Source organism: Mastigoproctus giganteus, chromosome 3 (genome assembly GCF_048544385.1).
Source record: "Mastigoproctus giganteus isolate SK-2022 chromosome 3, ASM4854438v1, whole genome shotgun sequence".
NCBI lineage: Eukaryota > Metazoa > Arthropoda > Arachnida > Uropygi > Thelyphonidae > Mastigoproctus > Mastigoproctus giganteus.
This window is the reverse complement of record NC_143577.1, coordinates 108,719,457-108,739,632: the sequence shown is the minus strand read 5'-3', so window position 1 is coordinate 108,739,632 and position 20,176 is coordinate 108,719,457. Positions and strand designations below refer to the sequence as shown.

Genomic DNA, 20,176 nt, shown 5'->3' with positions numbered 1-20,176 from the left:
CTATCACTTCTCTATAATACCAATCATGCAGAAACATGACTGATGTCAGTTGGAACAAATTCAATCCCATAACGAATCACATGGTCCTTGAGGTTGTCAGGGTCCTTGAGGTTGTCACAGACATTCTCTCAGATATGCCAGACAAGCTGTTCTTGCTACCTGGGAGTCTAAAACGCTGATGGAACTGATATTCGGGTGACACTCAAGTCAAAGTGGACCCAATTTCGGCGAAGTCCGGACGGTCTATGACAGCCAAATCCTCTGCTTGCACCTTCACGATGGTGGGACTGTTAGTAATCCTGGGTATAACCTTCATGCATAAGTACATGGTGGGTGACCACCCAGGTGTGAACCAACGTAAGCAGGGGTCGAGGTGTGGCGCCCACACCACATGGAGGAACGCCGCCCCTCTATGTTACCAGGCAGTACTAGGTGGTAGATGACTCTCATCAACCGGTGAAATACCACCACTTTGCTTATTGGAGGCTTGAAGTGGTGGAACCCATGTTTAGTCTCTAGAGCTAAGTTCCGGCCAACCCTTCCCTATCTCTTCCATCATGCAGTATGATTGATGATTTTTGAGGTTATGATGAATGTCGTGGCGAGATCCAATATTCCTTACATTTTGAGGGTACAGCTCTAAAACGGTGTTCGCAGGCCGGCCGCTAGTTAGTACACCGGACTGAACCTATTGGCAACTCTCTAGGAAGCTTCCGGATCAGCTAGTGTATAATCTTGCTACCTCTACTCTGCCAGATAGTGACTGGAGGGAGTCCGAGTAGTGTGTATGCGGGGAGCATTGTCGAGGCCACGTTATGTCAAGGATCTGGGTATATTCTTACCACATGTACACCATATCCAAAAATTTCATTACTTCATACAGCATGTCCCACCCACTTTTTCTTACTATTGAATACACCATGAATTGTCAAAATAATAGAGCAAGCTTATCTGCGAAAAGATCTAAACCTCCCAAGGACTTCCTAATTCATTTCACAAATATACGTGGTCTCAATTCTAATCTCAACGATGTCCATTTCCACTTGCAGTCTTCCAAACCCCATGTACTTTTTCTGACTGAATCTCAGTTATCAGTTGATTCAACTACTGCTCATCTCAGATGTCCAAATTATTTGCTGTATGATTCCTTTCGCCTCAAAGGTGGTACTTGTGCATATGTCCGTTCTGATATTCCCTGTCAAAGACTTGGCAATTTGGAATCGCCTCTCTTTGATCTTCTCTGGCTTAAAATCTCTCTACCTCATTGTGTAAAATTCATCTGTTGTCTCTACCGTTCTCCCAACTCCACTAATCACTTGGAGCTCTTTGACTTCCTCTCTTTGCAACTTGACTTTCTCCAGTCCAACTTTCCTAACAGTGAGGTAATTTTCCTTGGTGATTTTAACGTTCACAACTCCAGCTGGCTTCCGTTTTCTAGTCACACCGACCCAGCAGGTCGAGATGCTGAGGCTTTTGCAATTACTAATGACCTAGCACAGATTGTTCATTTACCTACAAGAATACCGGACAATCCTAATCATACAGCCAATACGCTTGATCTTTTTCTCACAAACAACCCTTCTAAGTACAAGGTTGAAGTGAGAGGTCCTTTAGGCACTTCAGATCACAACTTGGTGATTGCCTCTTCTCCAATGGAACCTTTATCTCATGGCTATTCCCAACCTCGTATTGTTTGGCATTACAAGAATGCAAAATAGGATGACCTGCGAGACTTCTTTTCTTCTTTTCCTTGGTCTGATTACTGTTTCAAAACTTCTGATGTCAACATTTGCTCAGATCATGTCAGTGAAATTATTCTTGCAGGAATGGAATCCTTTATCCCATACTCCACTTTAAAATCTCGTCCTTTATCTAAACCTTGGTTTTCCAATAAATGTGCTAAGGCTGTCCAAGAGAAGAACATTGCATATCGTAATTGGCTTGTTTCTAATTCTTCAGTTTCATTTTCTGCCTACACCAAAGCTCGCAACAATTGTAAAGCAGTTATTAATCAGTCCAAACTAGAGTTTGAACAGGCTAAGAGTAGAAAACTTGCTTCTTGCCCTAATGGTAGCCGAGCATTCTGGTCTCTTGCCAAAGCTATTGGCCGCAACTTTTGCCCATCTCTGCTCCCACCTCTGTCCAAACCAGATGGTTCTGTTGTCACTTCAGCCAAGGATAAAGCTGACCTGCTAGCATCCCATTTTTCCTTGAGCTCATGTACTAATGATCTTGGTAAAACACCTCCCACCATTCCTAACACCCTCCATTCAATGCCTCCTGTGGTCTTCCGTCAGAAGGATTTTGATGAATCTTGATGCTAAGAAAGCTCCAGGTCCTGATGGTATTTCTCCACTTGTTCTCAAAACCTGTGCTCCTGAACTTACTCCTATTCTTTGCCGCCTTTTTTCACTTTCTTATTCCAAAGGTGTTTTTCCTTCTGCCTGGAAATTTGCTCATATCCAGCCAGTTCCTAAAAAGGGTGACAAATCCCTCCCATCCAATTATCGTCCCATTGCAATTACTTCTACTCTTTCTAAAGTAATGGAGAAACCAATTAACCGCCAACTCTTAAACTACCTAGAAACCTTCCATCTGATCAACGATCGCCAGTATGGATTCCGTCAGTGTCGATCCACTGGTGATATTCTGGCTTATGTTACCCATTTATGGACTAATTCAATGGAAAGGTTCGGTGAAACACAAGTAGTTGCTCTTGACATCTCAAAGGCTTTTGATCGTGTTTGGCATAAAGGTCTTCTAAACAAGCTTCTATCTTATGGTTTGCCAACTGTTTTTAGTAATTGGTTATCCAGTTTTCTCTCTGATCGCTCACTGAGGGTGATGGTAGATGGCTCTCTGTCTTCTAACTTCTCCACTAATGCCGGTGTCCCCCAAGGTTCAGTTCTTTCCCCCACTCTTTTCCTCTTGTATATCAATGACCTTCTTTCATTGACTGGAAATCCTATCCATAGTTTTGCCGATGATAGCACATTGCATTCAACTTTCCATTTTGAGAAACCTTGTCCAGCTCAATCAACTTCAAGTTCTCGAAAATCTGCTGCCAATTCCTTAAATGCCGATCTTCAGGTAATTCTCCAGTGGGGCAAAGACAACTTAGTTGATTTCAACCCTTCTAAAACTCAATCTTGTCTTATATCTCGCAAAAAGGATTCTTCTGCTCCTGTGCTTATCTTTAGTGACACTCCGATTTCTAGGCAAAATGATATATCTCTTTTGGGGATTACCCTGACTTCTAATCTCTCTTGGCACAAGCACATTACAAATATTGCTTCCTCTGCATCTAAAAAACTTGGTTTTCTCTTTCGCTCTCGGCGTTACTTTTCTCCCAATCAGCTGCTCACTCTGTATAAATCGCAAATCCGCCCTGCCATGGAATATTGTTCCCACATCTGGGGTGGTGCCCCCAAAACCTCTCTCAGGCTTCTTGATTCCATTCAGAAGAGGGCAGTTAGGTTAATTAATGATTCATCTCTAACAGAGTCTCTCCACTCGCTGTCTCATAGATGCACTGTTTCTGCTGCATGCCTCTTCTACAGATACTTCCATGGGCACTGTTCTTCTGAATTGGCTTCTATAATTCCCGCTCTCTCTTTCAAAACAGTCCGAACACGTGCCGCCACCAGCCAACATCCATTTACTGTCCAACTTCAAACCCACAGAACCAACTTTTCATCTTCCTCATTTATTCATTCAACTGCCGTTTTCTGGAACAACCTTCCTTCATACGTATTTCCTGAAAATTACAATCTACAGAAGTTCAAGTCCAATGTCAACAAATATCTTCTTTCGTCTTCTCAGTCTCCAACCCAAGCACGGTACTAAGTACTATAGGTTATAATACCTCTCGTGTTTGGGGTTCTCATAAAAAAAAAAAAAAAAAAAAAAAAAAAAAATAGCTTCAGTGAATTGGAACAATTTGAATTTAAACAATATACTGTTTATATATGAGGGATGATCAAGCTGCTCTATCCCTGATATCAGTACTGGGTTAAGGTCAAGTGATGCCATAAGCACAGCCCAACAGTGGTGCTCCCTCGCCCTTAGCTTTTCCATTGCTTAACTTACAAGGCATTAAGACTCGATAAGTGCTGAACGTGAAATAAGTGTTTGAAAATTTATAACCCTTTTTCAGTTTTCTTCCAGGCAAGATCCCACAACTATATTAAATAAAAACTTGTGGTTTTTTAAATTTTTATTTATTTAACAAAAGCACTAAATAGCAGTGAAAAATATAAGCAAAGATTTACCTATATGTTTATATTTATTTACTTTTTAAAATATTTTCTTCTAGATTTTTTAAATTGCAAAGTCTTTGATCAAGTTCTCAAAACCAATTTGGCATAACAAATCTGCTTCTATACCTAGCAGAGCAAGGCATCCAATCTGTCTTGTCACATAGCTGTTCTCTTGGGATTGTTAATGTGCTTGAGTTGAGAAAATGAATGCTCAGCCATGCAATTTGTAACCATTAATATTACAAAAATACGCAAGACAATATCTACATTCGGAAATGCACAATCAATTTTGTCTTCTACAATTATTTTATAAAGTTTAGCATGACTGAATCTGGTTTTTACACTTTTTGTTGCACTGAAATCATGGTGCACATATGCATGAAACTGCTAAAGCTCAGCAGAAAGATTATTGTCCAAGTCTTCTGGGTAAACATCAATTAGTTTTTGAGAGCAGTGGGAGTACCTTTCAGTTTCATCAAATGAAGTGACATTATTTGGCACATCACTTAGAAAGGAAAATCTGTCTGCTATTTATTTATATACCTCTCCTCTTCTTCTCATCTCAGTTTCTAGTTTGTCAATAATTGGGTAAAAGGTGGTGATATGAAATTCATCTCTGGCATTCAGATTCACTTCTGGAGCATCTCCGTCATTGGGTACCTTATTTCTGATATGTTTGAGAGTTTGAATGGCCTTGTAATCAACATCTGGTAGTATTTCCTTTACAAGTGCTTCAAATCTTTCAAAGTCATCTCTTAAACAGCCTAGTTGGTCAGCTAATGACCCATACAGATCAGCACATCATCAGATCAGCACATCTTTAAGTTCACATCTTCACTTTGCAGAAGGCGCACTATGGCCATAGTTGCCAATGAACCTAAGAAATCTCTAAATAAACCAACCAACCTTGGCAGAACTTTACTTGCTCTATGAAACTTTTGCAAAATCTCATACCACATTCAACGTGAAAACAGATTCTACCTCTTGCATCTTATTTGCAATATCGTCTGCTTCTCATCTAGTGTCTCCCTATTGCGACTGGTCTTCAGCTAAACACTCAAATTTCCACTATCTTAAAGAAACACTTAAAAATTTCTGCTGTTGCCATTGCATATGCCTCCCATCTGGTTTTAGAGAGGGATTTTAACACACATTCATTTCCAAGACAAGCTTTAAGAATTTTTCACTGGCTTATTGAGGCTGTAAAAAGTATAGAGCAAATGCACTCTAGAGAAAAAATTAACTGCCACTTGACAGCAGTCAACAGCACTTTGACCTAGTGAATAGATATGGCCTGACAGTCAAATCTGTTCAATATATTTGACTGTCAGGGACTTTTGTCTCCTGCAAAATTAGAAGAAATACCTTTGGGGTAGGAAATTTGTAGATCATTCTGTTGTTATACCGTGGATAGCCACCCATAAGTATTATTTTGGCAAAAATTTAAACTTTGGAACAACATTGGGAAAAGTGTATTAGTGTTTCAGGAGGCTGTGTCCAAAATTAATTTCATTGTTGTCATCCTATTATTTCTACCTGAGGGGTAGAGCAACTTGATCACCCCTTGTATACATAGGATGTCTGATAACAGTTATTATCATCAATTTAGTTTGGCTTATTTACTTCTCTTAGTGTGTGTGTGTGTGTGTGTGTGTGTGTGTGTGTGTGTGTGTGTGTGTGTGTGTGTGTGTGTGTGTGTGTGTGTGTGTGTGTGTGTGTGTGTATATATATATATTTTTTTTTTTTTATAGGTCTATATTCTTCACGATAGAGATCTGTTGAAATTTATTTTTTATAAAAGACCTACTGAAGTCAGGGATCTAATACCACAATTTAAAAAGTAACTATATCACTGTTTTATATTTCATTTTGAAAGGTGCAAGTAAAAGGAAAGTAATTATCAATAATAAATTGCTGCAGTTTTGTAATTACCAATGTCAAAATTTCTTGAACTTTGCATCACTAATGGTATTATATAAGAAATATAATAAGTGACAATATATAATATAATTATAATAATATGTAATATAATAATATAAAAATGCTCCTTATTACTATTAATAATACTCACTGTAATAATAACAAATATTTCAAGGTTTCCAGAAAAAAAGTGTTTTTTATACTCTTATAAAAAAATTGACTCCAGATTTCATTCAAGATTGTGTATGTTTTACAAATTCAGACCTACCAAAATTTATTAATGTGAACTTTCAAGCTGATATTGGATGGCTCTAATTGAGCCCATCTTTATCAAAGAGATGTGATATGCTATATGGTTTTGTTTTAGTATTAGAGTCTTCCATGTTTTCTGTGATTTGTGCCCTTTTTTTAGTGCCCGGCTTGTAGTTTTTCTAAATTTTTTTAGATTAATTCTCATAATTATTGTTTTTAAAAGATGTTGGAAACATGCAGTTTACCTGAGGATTGACTTATTTTCTATGTTTTTTTATTTGTGAATATTTTTTGGTATCAGCAGGGTTTTCAAACCGTTGAGTTGAGACAATGAGCTGACTTCCTCGGCACTTCAGGTGTGAATGCTGTTGAGTATTTCATGTTTACTTATAAATAATACAATGTAGGGTTTACTACATTTGTATTTCACCTTAGGCAGCAAAATGTAAAGGCTCTGCTCTGTTTGTCAGGCACCTATTCGAAAATAAAAAATCTGCTATTGTATACATATAGAAAGTGTTATTATTTATTTTTCATTTAAAGTGCTCTGTGTCACCAGTGCCATACATATTGTCTGTTAAATCATTCGTTATTAGTACTTGGTTTTTTGTGGTTATGAAAAAGTGAGATGACAGTTACTTTTTATTAATTCAAATACAAAAGGAAAAAAAAAGGTGATGAGTCACTAAAGTAAGAGTGATTATTTTCATGAATGGAACAAAGTGAATCAGATCATCCATAACATACAAAAAAATGACTGTGTTTCTGCTGCATGCCTTTTTTGTAGATTCTTCTATTGGCACTGTTCTTCTGAACAGTGCCAACGTTCTTCTGAATTGGCTTCTGTAATACCACCCCCCCCCCTCCAACTTTCCAACTTTAAACTCACAGACCCAACTTTTCTTCTTCTTCATTTATTACTTGAACTTTGTTTTCTAGAACAATCTCCCTTCACATGTATTTCCTGAAAATTACAATCTACAAAAATTCAAATCTAATGTCAAGTATTTTCTGTCATCTTCTGAACCTTCAATCCCTCACACAGCATTGAGTACCATAGGTTAGAACATTCAAAACTTCAAGCGTAATGTCAATGAGACTGCTAACGAAGCGGCGTCTCCATAGCCAGGTGGGAAGGAGCAGCAGTGCGTAGTACACGCTTCTTGATTAGACCGGTGTTCGAGCCCGTCACCACCAAATACGGAGGATGCGGAAAGGTCAGTGAATGACCACCGCATATCCCGGAGCAATATGGCCTTAGTTGCTAATGCTCCTAAAAACCAAATAACAAACAAACAAACAGCTAATGAAGCACTAGGCCTAATGATCACAAATATAAGCAACAGTATTGGTGGAATGAGGAGGTAGCAAGTTTGGTGAAAGAAAAGAAAAGAGCCTATAACAAATGGTTAATGAATAAAAATCAGGAAAATAGAGAAGAATACAAAAGGTGCAATAGAGCAGTTAAAAGGAAAAATTGCCGAATCCAAGAATGCAGCATGGGTGAAAAGATGCCAAGAAATTGATAGCTCATTAGGAGGAACACAGTCATCCGAAGCCTGGCGAAGCTTGAGAGCACTGAAAACAAATGAATCTTGATCGAATAAGAACTTTATAGATATGCCAACATGGGACAATCATTATAATAACCTCCTAAACAAGTTATTCTTCTTCTTCTTCTTCTTTGGTCCTTAGCTGGCAGCTGGGGGAGGCGGTTGGCCACGCAACCAGTATGCTGCTGTAGGTGCCGCAGGGTTTCGGACTTGCTCTGTGATGTTCTTCCATACCTTACGATCCATGGCTTCAGTCCTGGCCTGGTTAAGGTCGAGACGTCGGCTCTTCAAGTCATCTTCCACTTGCTTGGCCCACGTTTTCCTAGGCGCGGTCCGTTGGATGCTCCATTGGGTGGGTCGTTGTCTCCAAAGGAGTGTGGATGGTATTCTGTTCGTGCCCATTCTACATACGTGGCCAAACCATCTGAGCCTTCGCTTCTGGATTTGGTCGGCAATGGTTGGTTGCTGTTGGCATCTGGCGCGGATGGTATCATTAGTGATGCGGTCGCGAAGAGAGATGCCCAAGATCTGCCGCAGGCATCGCATTTGGAATACCTCAAGTTTGTTCAAATCTAACTTGAGACAAATCCATGTTTCCGATCCGTAAAGAAGAATGGGCAGGATCAAAGTCCGGAAGAGTCGGATTTTAGTCTTTGTGGAAATGTTGGTCCTCTTCCACAGACACCATTTGAGCGAGGCGAACGCAGTGGCCGCCTGTCCAATTCTGCTGTGGATTTCCATGGTGGATGCAACTTTCTTCTCCTGGACCAGCGACCCAAGGTATTTAAAGTCCTGCACTTGCTCGATCTGGACGCCTTCGAGATAGATGGTGGCTTGCGACCCATCTGTTGTCAGGGCCTTTGTCTTACCAGCATTGATCTTCAAACCGTATGGCCGGGCAATGCGGGCAATGTCGTAGAGGATGTCCGTGGCTTCAGCGTCGTTACCGGCAAGGATAGCACTATCATCAGCAAACATCAGGTCAGTCACATAGTGATCCTTGTCATATTGTATGCCCTGTCTGTTTCTGAATGCTTGCCTCATAATGGCGTCGACCACGATGTTGAAAAGCAACGGGGAGGCTACATCCCCTTGGCGGACTCCAGTTTGTATGGTAAATTCCTCAGATAAATCATTCTGGATGCGCACCTGGCTGGTTAAACCGTTGTATGCAGTTTGGAGGAGTGTGATGACTTTTCGAGGTACATGTTCAACCTCTAGTAGTTTCCATAAGGCAGGCCGGTGGACACAGTCGAAAGCAGACTTAAAGTCAATGAAAACAATCACAGTTCGCTGTCCACACCGGATCCTCTCCTCCATCAGCTGACGAATGGCAAAGATTTGATCACAGCATCCTCGCCCGGGTCTAAATCCTGACTGTTCTTCTCGACTGGTTTGCTCGCGATGTTTTTGCAGTCTTGACTGGATGATCTTCATAAAGACCTTTCCGATGATGGAAAGGAGGCTGATGCCACGGTAGTTCTTGCAGTCCCGGTTATCACCTTTCTTGTGGATCGGTACGATAATAGCTTTCCTCCATGTTAACGGAATTTGTTCAGTGCACCAGATGGTTTTGAGGAGTGAGTGTAGTCGGCGAAGCAGTACATCTCCCCCGGCTTTGATCGCTTCTGTGGTGACTTGGTCCACTCCTGGTGCCCTGCCATTCTTCAGGGATTGTATGGCTGCTTTCACTTCTTCTACTGTAGGCTCAACATCGACCATGGAGACCTCAGGGGGGGTCGATCGAGAGTGCTGTTGCTGGCGGTCCCTGAGGTGGGTCGTGATTATACAAAGCTTTGAAGAATTCACTCCACCGTTGCAGGCGTTCGGATGGTGATCGCACGAAGGTCCCATCAGCATGTTATTGCACAATAACATGTTATTGCACAAGTTATTGCACAGTATCAGAGTATAATTACCCCTCCACCTGTAGATAATAGGGAGATAGTAATTACAAAACATCATGTTCTTGACTGTGCAAAATTAATGAAGAACAAAAAATCTCCAGGCTCTGGGAACATAGCAATGGAACTAATTAAATATGGATCACCAAGTCTTTTTGATCTGATAGCACAGCTGATTAACAGATGTATACAGCTAAGGAAGACTCCAAATGAATGGAAAGTAAATTATATTTCATCCATATATAAAAAAAGGAAATAAGCTGGAACCGGGGAACTATAGAGGCTTAAGTGTTAATTGCACTATGCTGAAACTATAATTTAAAGCGCTTCAGTTAAAATTACAAGAGGAGGTAAGGGATAAGATAAGTGAAGAACAAAGTGAATTTAGGTCAGGTCGCTCTTGTGTGGACAATCTGTTTGTTCTACAACAGCTGGTGGAGAAAAGAAAAGCAAAGAATAAAGATATCTTCTTTGCCTTCATTGATTTAGAAAAGGCTTATGATTCCGTTCCAAGAAAGGAATTATGGAAAGCCCTTAAAAATATGTCAGTTGATCCAGAGCTTGTGGAAATGATTAGAGAATTGTATGATAACAACGTGGCATATATTAAAGTTGGGAATACTTTATCTAACCCAATCTATCCAACAAAGGGGCTGAGACAGGGATGGAGCCTATCACCTTTATTGTTTAATGTTTTCTTGGAATGTGCTTTACAAGAATGGAAAAGAAGCTATTATGAAATGGAAGTACCAATCAGGGACAGATATCTTTGGAGTCTAAATTTTGCTGATGATCAGGTTATCATTGCACAAGAAGCTTATGATTAGAATATTTGTTGAGAAAATTGCATCTTACATATGACCAATGGGGCCCCAATATCAATTTTACAAAGACAGAATACATAAGTACATCAGAACATCCTAATGAATTGAAAGTTGCACAGTCTATACATCTAAAACCTGTTGACTTTTTCAAATATCTTGGATGTACATTAACTATGGAAGGATTGGGGAAAGAGGAAGTTTACACAAGAATTCATCAAAGTAGGAAGGTTCTTAGTGCCCTAAACTGTATATGGTGGGACAGAAGTATCTCCCGTAGAACTAAAAAACATATTGGACAGTTGTTAGTGGAATCAGTACTTTGCTATGGATGTGAAGTGTAGACACTGAAGGAGGGTGACAAAAAAGAAGCTTAGCACCCTAGAGATGGACTACCTACATCGGAGTGCTAGGGTTTCTAGGCTAGCAAGGATAACGAATGAGGAAATAAGAAGACGTATGCACGCAGGTGAAGATATTATAGAACGGATAGAAAATAGGAAGTTGAGATGGTTTGGACATCTGCTGTGCATGAATGAAGTGAGATGGCCTAAAATTACATATGAGTGGATACCACAAGGGAAGAGAAGGCGAGGACACCCTAGAAAAACATGGAAGGAAGATGCACTACCAGCTGTGAGAAAGAGAAATTTGAAAGCTGAAGATGGCCACATCTAGCGACTTTGGAAAATGGGAACAACAAGGCAGCGATCTGCCATATTAAGTTGAACATAGATAGATGTCAACAAGTATTTTTTTTTTTCATCTTCTGAACCTTCAACCCACACACAGTACCAAGTACTATAGGTTGGAACCAATATACTGTTCATGTTTGGGGTTTCTATAAAAAAATAAAATTTTTCTGACAATAGAGTCACCAACAATTGTTACCTCCTGTGGAACCAGACATCTCTGCTGTTGAGGATATCATTTTGTATGTTACTCAGGTGTGGGTTCTAGCATTGAGCTGAGTGCTTGAATGGTCCCTCTGTTTTATAATATCAAGGGTATCAACCCTGTTCTTCAAGCCCTCATATAAGCCCATCAGAAAGCTGAAATTGCACTTAACCTCCTCATACTCTTCACAGGAAATATGCACTGGGCCTCCCTTGTGACTGCATTGTCATGTCTGGTTAAGGTAATCCAAATGTTTGTCAAGTTCAGCCTTAAATTTATTTAAGCTATCAATTTTTTACAAAAACAGATGGAAGTCTGTTCCAGCAATCAACTACCCGTTGGCTAAAAGGAAAACTTCTGCACATCTATTCTACAGCTGTCTGTCGTCAATTTGAATCTATGCCCCCTCAGGTTCTTAGTCTGAGCAAGTGGAAGTATCCCGGCAACCATTCAAGGCCTTATACACCTCAATCAGACCTCCTCGCAGGTGCCTAATCTCCAGATGCTGCAACTTGCAGAACTTACGCCTTTCTTCATAAGCACACCCCATTGTTCTTCTCACCAATCTTGTTGCCCTTCTTTGTACTCATTCTAGCAACTCTACATCCTTCCTAAATTGAGGTGTCCAGACCTGTATACAGTACTCAAGGTGTAGCCTACCATTGCCTTATACAAAGGGATAATCACTTCCTTGTCTCTGCTAGCAAAATTCCTGTATATCATTGATAAACTCCATGACCTGCTCTGGCAGCCCATCTGAACTGCTCAGAGAACTTCATATCTGACTGCACAATTCACCCCAGGTCTTTTCCATTCTCCACTTCCCTGAGTGTAATACCACACAGTCGGTATGTTTCTCTTGGGTTACTGCTACCTATATGCTGTACTTTGCATTTGTCAATGTTAAATTTCACTTGCCATTCTTTGCCTAACTTTTCTAGATCCTGTTGCAGTAGCATGCTGTTTTTAGTGTCACTCAATGAGCCCAGCACTGAAACCTGGGGGACTCTGCTAATAACATTAGTCCACGTAGAGCAGTGTCAATTTATTACTACTCTCTGCCATCTCCCACTCAGCCATCCCTTTATCCATTGCAGTAACTTGCCCTTAATGCCATACCACTCCAATTTGTAGAACAGTCTTCCATGTGCAACAGTATCAAAAACTTTTCTGAAATCCAAGTGTATGATATCAGAATTATTTTTTGCATCCAGTGCCTTTGTGACCACATTGTAGTATCCAATCAAATTGGTCAGACAAGACTTCTCCTTAACAAACCCATGCTGTGTCTGAACTATTGCTGCTTTCTTGTCTATGTGATCCTGTATCACCTCTTTAACCAGTGACTCCATTATTTTCCCCAGATCAGAAGTCAAACTGAAATGTCTATAATTATTTGAACCCCCTTTGTGAATTGGGGATATATTTGCAAATCTCCAGTCCATGGGGACCTCCCCTGACTCTAAGGATGCTCATCTAATTATTATGGCTAAGGATTTGCTTACTTCCCTTGCTGCCTCCTTCATTATAACTGGATAGATTCCATCTGCCCAGGTGCCTTTTTTTATGTTTAACTTCAACAATTTCTCCTCCACTTTGCTCTCAGTTATCACAAAATCACTTAGCTCCCTATTAGAGAGATAAAATTCTGGCATTCCCCTCCTTGAATAACTCCTCTATGTGTGAATGTAGATGCAAAATACTCATTCAGTTTATCAGCTACTTGAGCAGGATCATCAATTGTTCAACCATCTATGTTAAGTGGACCAATCTGATTCATCCCCTTCATTCTAGAGTTTACATAAGTAAAGAACTCTTTGGATCCTTTGCCAAAAATTTCTCATAATCTGATTCACCTGCCTAACCTCCTTTGTGACTTGATTACAGACTAGCTTATATCTGTATTAGCTTCTGTATCGCGTGATAATTTATATACATCCCATGCATTTTCTTTCTCTGCCACAAGTCTCATTAATTCATCCAACATCCATTTAGGCCTGAACATTGAACAGTATTTCTTAGTTGGTATTAAAAGCCTAGTAGCCTCCAAGATTAAGTCCCTGAAGGACTTAATCTTGGAGGCATTTAGAAGTCACAATTGGCAACATCATCAGTTGATCCCACTCTATAGAATTTAAAAACTGTCTCAAACCTTTATGAAAACAAAAACCCTTCCCTTTACCCTTGATGGTAGATACATCTTTAAGTAAATCCCACATCAGTACACTGTGATCACTGTCACCTAGTGGATCCTTTATCTGCAAATTCTTAATGCATGAATAATCACTGCTGATAATCAGATCAAGGGTATTACTCCTTCTGGTTGCCCTTTGAACATGTTGCTATAGAAAACAATCCTCCAATAAATCCACAAAAGTCTTGCTAGCGTGCAAGTGACCAACTGACAAGTTCCAGTCAATATCTGGAAAGTTAAAATCCCCATTACAATACATTCTGTTTTACTGGCCCATTCTATTTCTCTGCACAACTGTGGGGGGTGGGAAGAAATTTTGTCATGCCATCATATGTAGGGGGTGGTGTAGTGAGGAGGAGAAGAGGTAATAAGGTTGTTTTTGTCTCTGCATCAGATGTAGGGGGAAAACCTAATAGATGGAGCTTAGTTATATTTATGGCTATTTGCTACACCTTTTTTTGAATACATTTTAGGTAACTGGTCTGTTTCCCCCCCTTTTTTTTTAGGTGTGGCACTTGCATTACACCTCCGCACTTTAGGAAAATGGGAAACTCCCAGTCATTTTATACCCTCAGTGCAGATTCGGCATAATGTGTCCATCCCGTAGTTTTGATTAGGACAAGGTCTCGTATACCCTCAACATAAGAGAGAGAGAAGAGTAACTTACTTCCCCCTTATGCCGCAGTTTTGACCTTTATGTGTTGTGTAACTAAGGAGGAACTTAATGAAATTAAGTTCGTCAATAGGCAATAACCATTATCATTATGAACTTAATCAACTCAGGCGATTACTGGTGTGACTTGGAGCTTAGCAATGAGGCAAAATTTTAACATAACAAGCATTTATTGGATATATAAAAAAAATATACATGTATACATCACTCTTATTCCCTTATTATCTTTCTTCTTAGATTAAGACATCAATTATATCAGTATAGAGTTACAATGATTCCTTTATGAGGGTTATACCCCTTTTACAAAGGGTCATGCCGTTAACATAGTAATATATAAAATTCTTATACATGTATATATATGTGGCCATCGCCCTTGCTAAATATCAACTAGATATCAACATCTTTCTCTCCATTTGTTCCTTTGTTTAATATTTAGGGTAGACCGGGCTAGCTGGGTGGGTAAAGCGCCTGCCTGGCAACCCAAAGGTTGCGGGTTCGAATCCCGCCTTGGGCTTGGATCAAAGTACTGCAAAAAACCTTGGGAGGTGCACTATGGCCACAGAAGCCGATGCGTCAATAACTACCAAAAAAATAAATAAAATAAAATAAAAAATAATATTTAAGTACATTGGATTATCAAACTTTTGTGTTAACCAGTTAATATTCATGACACTAAACTACTGTATCGCGAGATATATAATACATCTCATGCATATCATAGAAAGACATGGAAAGGAATCATCTTTTAAAACTAGGTCATTCTGCTATTCCACTTAAAGATCTATCCTCATACACATATGATAAAACATTTCAGCTTACCCTTTTCTGTCTTCTCCCTTGGTTCTCTGAGCTGACTCCTCCGCTTGGGCATTTTCCTCATCTTTCTCTCTTGCTTCTCTGGAAAGCCGATGACACTGGCACCTTACTGACTAGCACTTGTTACCTACTTGCACAACAACCAATAATCACGACTATTGCAACAAATTCTACCACTCTGCTCTCTCTCTCTCTCCTTTCCTCCTCTCTTTTAAATCAGAAGCAGCTCTTTTTTTAATTTGACTACTCCCTCTTATTGGATGCTCTAAGTCCAGGGTCTGATCCCAGATGGTCTGAACATCACATGATGGATAAGGAATCCATTGCCTCATCTTTTAGAAATTTTCACGACCATCGAACCCTGGGTATGTCACGACTTTTGTATGGCTACCAAGGTGGCTCCGCGGTCACATGTACTGCTTTTGACCATTTTTGGTCAAGCGAGAATGTTACTCAATACCAAAAACACTTAGAGAGAGCGCAAAGAATTTGCTGCACACATGGGAAATGATTTTTCCCCGCTCTACCCCCGTTCTGGTGTCATCCCATACTCGTGGAGCCCTTGCATGTTTATGAGCGAAGATAGTCTTTCTTGACCCTTTTCTGACCTCACAACGGAAGTCTACCGTTGTACTGTGCATGCTAGCCTAGGCTTATGTGGCATGTACATTTACATGGCCTCTTCTATGCTAGTTACGAGTGGGTGGGCTTTTCTTAAGGTTTTTAATATTTTAACTCTAATTTTGAATAATATTTGCTTGATTCTACTGGTTTCGTCCTTGTCGATGAAATTAACAGTTTATGAATTAAAATACAAGTGCTTGCCTAATAATATAGACATCAGCAATAAAGGAAACCAGGCTAACATTGGTTTTATCCATTAATAGAGGTTTAATTTATTCAAAAGTGAAAGGTGGGATCTATTAACACCCGTAACAACTGTTCATTGTACTCATCAGTTTCATTAGACCTATAACATAGTCCTACTCTCATTTTCCATTTCCCAGTGTTTATGTCACACCAAACAGACTCAACATTGCACTGTCCACCCGTGTCAACTGGATGAACTTCCTTAGATTTTGTTTCTTAACCAACAGCATAACCCCTCCTTCCTTCTTACCCTGTCTGTCCTTTCTGTACACATTGTACTCCCAAAATTCCAATTCTGCACTGCTTATATCTGTGACACCATGTCTCTGATCTCCCAACAATATTTGCCTTTGAGGTCTTGATCAGCACGTCAAATTCATCAATTTTATTTACTATACTTCTAGCATTAGCATTAGCATTAGCATTAGTAGAGGCATTTGATGCAAGAAAGCAAGCTTATGCAGCATCAGCCAAAAAAAAAAAAAAAAAAAAACCACTTCCACTTCACCCCTCTGTTCGTTCAAAATACCTGTCCAGCTGAGCCTTAAACTTATTTAGGCTATCAACCTCCACCACAAGGGATGGAAGTCTGTTCCACCAACCAACCACCCGCTGGCTAAAGGCAAATTTCCGCACGTCTATCCTACATCTGTCTTTCCTCAATTTGAATTTATGCCCTCTCAGGTGATTTTTCTGAGCTAGAGGAAGAATCCCATCAGCATTGAGCATGCTTAAACCATTCAAGGCTTTATACACCTCTATCAGATCACCTCGCTGGTGCCTAGTCTCCAGACACTGTAATTTGCAAAACTTAAGCCTTTCTTCGTAAGAGCACCCCTTTGTTCCATTCACTAATCTTGTTGCCCTTCTCTGTACTCGTTCCAGCAGCTCTACATCCTTCTTGCAATGAGGCCTCCAGACCTGTATACAGTACTCTAGGTGTGGCCTGACAATCGCCTTATACAATGGAATAATCACCTCCTTATCCCTGCTGGAAAAATTCCTGTATATCATTGACAATACTCCATGAGCTACTCTTGCAGCCCGTCTGCACTGCTCAGAGAACTTCATATCTGCCTGCACAACCACCCCCAAGTCCCTTTCATTCTCTACCACTGTCAGTGTAGTACCACAGAGTTGATACGTTGCTCTGGGGTTGCTGTTTCCCATGTGTAGTACTTTACATTTGTCAATGTTAAACTTCATTTGCCACCTCTCAGCCCATCTGCTCAACCTTTCCAGATCCTGTTGCAGCAGCATAGTGTCAGTAGTGTCCTTGACAACCCTGCCAACCTTTGTATCGTCTGCAAACTTGGACATTAAGCCCGATATACCATCATCAATATCATTTATAAATACAGAAAACAATAATGGACCCAACACTGAGCCCTGAGGGACTCCACTAATAACATCAGTCCACGATGAGCAGTGTCCATTGATTACCACTCTCTGTCTTCTCCCCCTCAACCACCCCTTTATCCATAGCAGCAATTTGCCTCCAATGTCACACTGCTCCAATTTGTGTAGCACTCTTCCATGTGCAACAGTATCAAAAGCCTTTCTAAGATCCAAGTATATAATATCAAAGTAATTCCCTGCATCCAGTTCTTTTGTGACTGCATCATAGTACCCAATCAAGTTGGTCAGGCAAGACTTCCCCTTAACAAAACCATGCTGTGTCTGAGCTATAACTGAAGTCTTGTCTAAATGATCCTGCAGTGCTTCTTTAACCAGTGCCTCCATTAATTTTCCTGGAACAGAAGTTAAGCTCACAGGTCTATAATTACTTGTGTCAGCCTTTGATCCTCCTTTGTGAATTGGGGTCACATTTGCACATTTCCAGTCTATGGGTACCTCCCCTGAATCCAAGGAAGCTCTCATAATTATGGCTAAGGGTTTGCTTACTTCCTTTGCTGCCTCCTTTAATATAACTGGATAGATCCCATCCACTCCGGGTGCCTTTCTTGTGTTTATCTTCAACAGTTTCTCCTCCACTTTACTCCCAGTTATTTCAAGATTCTGTAGCTTACTGCTAGAGTTGAATACACCTCTGGCATTCCCCTCGCTGAATAACTCCTCATGTGTGAATGTCGATGCAAAATATTCATTTAGTTTGTTAGCTACCTGAGCAGGATCATCAACACTTGACCCATCAATATCAAGTGGACCAATCTGATTCATCCCCTTCCTTCTAGAGTTTACATAAGTAAAGAACTCTTTGCTGTTTTTCTTTGCATCCCTTGCCAAGGATTTCTCGTAATCTGCCTTCGCCTGCCTAACCTCCTTTCTAACTTGGTTGCATATCAACTTGTATCTATCATAGGCTTCTGTGTCATGTGTTAATTTGTATGTATCCCATGCATTTTTCTTCTCTGCCATATGCCTCATTAGTTCATCTGACATCCATTTTGGCCTAAACCTTGAACAATATTTCTTAGTTGGTATGTAAAGCCTAGTAGCTTCCAAGATAAGTTCTTTGAATGCTTCCCATTTTGAATTTGCTGTTGGTAACATCATCAGTTGGTCCCACTGTATAGAATTTAAATACTGTCTCAGTCCATCGTAGTCGCCTTTACGGAAGCAATAACCCTTCCCTTTACCCCTAATGGTAGTTACCTCTTTGAGTAAATCCCACTTCAGCACACTGTGATCACTGCCACCTAGTGGTTCATTTATCTGCAGATTCTTAATGCATGAAGAATCACTGCTGATAATCAAATCAAAAGTATTACTCCCTCTAGTTGCCTCCCGAACATGCTGATGTAGAAAACTATCATCCAATAAATCCACAAAAGTCCTGCTAGTGTGTGAGTAACCAGCCCCCAAATTCCAGTCAATATCTGGGAAATTAAAATCTCCCATTATAAGACACTCTGATTTACTGGCCCACTCTATTTCCCTGTACAGTTCCTTATTATACTCATCAGAGTCATTTGGCCTATAGCACACTCCACCTCTCAATTTTGATCTCCCAATGTTTATGTCACACCAAACTGACTCCACACTGCACTGTCCAGCGATGTCGACTGGCTTCACTTCCTTGGTTTTTATGTGTTTCTTAACTAATAGCATAACCCCTCCTCCCTTCCTATCCTGTCTATCCTTTCTGTAGACGTTGTACTCCCCAAATTGCAGTTCTGCATCCCTTATATCTGTGTGACACCACGTCTCTGATATCCCAACAATATCTGCCTTCGATGTTTTGAGCAATACCTCAAATTCATCAAATTTATTTACTAAACTCCTAGCATTGGTGTACACGCAAGTATACCTGCACCTGTTTCTATTCTTAGCTACCCTAACACAACCCATGTGTTTACTTGTACCGCAATGGCTCCCAGCAGTCTCTGAAATACCATGCATCTTGTTTTTCAGGCTTCTGCTCATTCTAATAGAAGCAGTGCAAGAATCTCTTTCACCTCTGCCAGTGGCTACTGTCAATCTATTGGTCTTTGTCTCCCCCCAAGCTAGCAGTTTTCCGACCCACCTAACACTGCCTCGATAGCATCAGCAAATATTCTTGCACCCTTTCTATTTAAGTGTATCCCATCCCTGTAGAACCAATCTCTCCTGTTAACAAGTACAGTCCAGGCTGAAAAAAATTCTACCCCTTGAGCCTTGCACAATCTTTCCAGGGCCGAATTGATCGACAAGGCTCTCATCATATACTCCCTCCTATCGTGTCTGGGCAGAATTGCAGACACTTTCAAATTCAACCCTAATTCTCGGCTTTTGTTCAACAGTGACCTGTACTTGTTAAGTAATTTTGCCGGTCTCCTACTCTTAATATTATTAGTGCCAACGTGTACAACTATATCACCTTTTGTGCCCTTAAAAGATGATATTCGCTCTACAACGTCATCAACCTTTGCCCCTGGCAGACATACCCTGGTCCTGTTCCACCTATCTTTTTTACAAAGCATGTTCCCCGTTTCCCTGACAATAGAGTCACCAACAACTACTAGTTCCTTCGGGACCAGCGCATTCTGCCTTAGGGGTTGTCTCTGTGTCACGCGA

At 40.3% G+C, this 20,176-nt stretch overlaps 1 protein-coding gene across 6 annotated transcripts in view; it reads left to right on the top strand.

The window, feature by feature from the left end:
• The window catches only part of Cad74A (cadherin 74A), a 748,720-nt gene that overhangs the window by 617,325 nt on the left and 111,219 nt on the right, over window positions 1-20,176 (top strand). For all 6 annotated transcript variants that reach the window (XR_016546733.1, XM_090369392.1, XM_090369388.1 and 3 more), the window contains one exon: window positions 6,011-6,099. Coding sequence is in view for 5 of the 6 variants with exons in the window: in XM_090369392.1 (XP_090225518.1) it covers window positions 6,011-6,099 (89 nt within the window). In the remaining variant the exon portion in view is untranslated. The remainder of the gene's footprint in view (window positions 1-6,010; window positions 6,100-20,176) is intronic.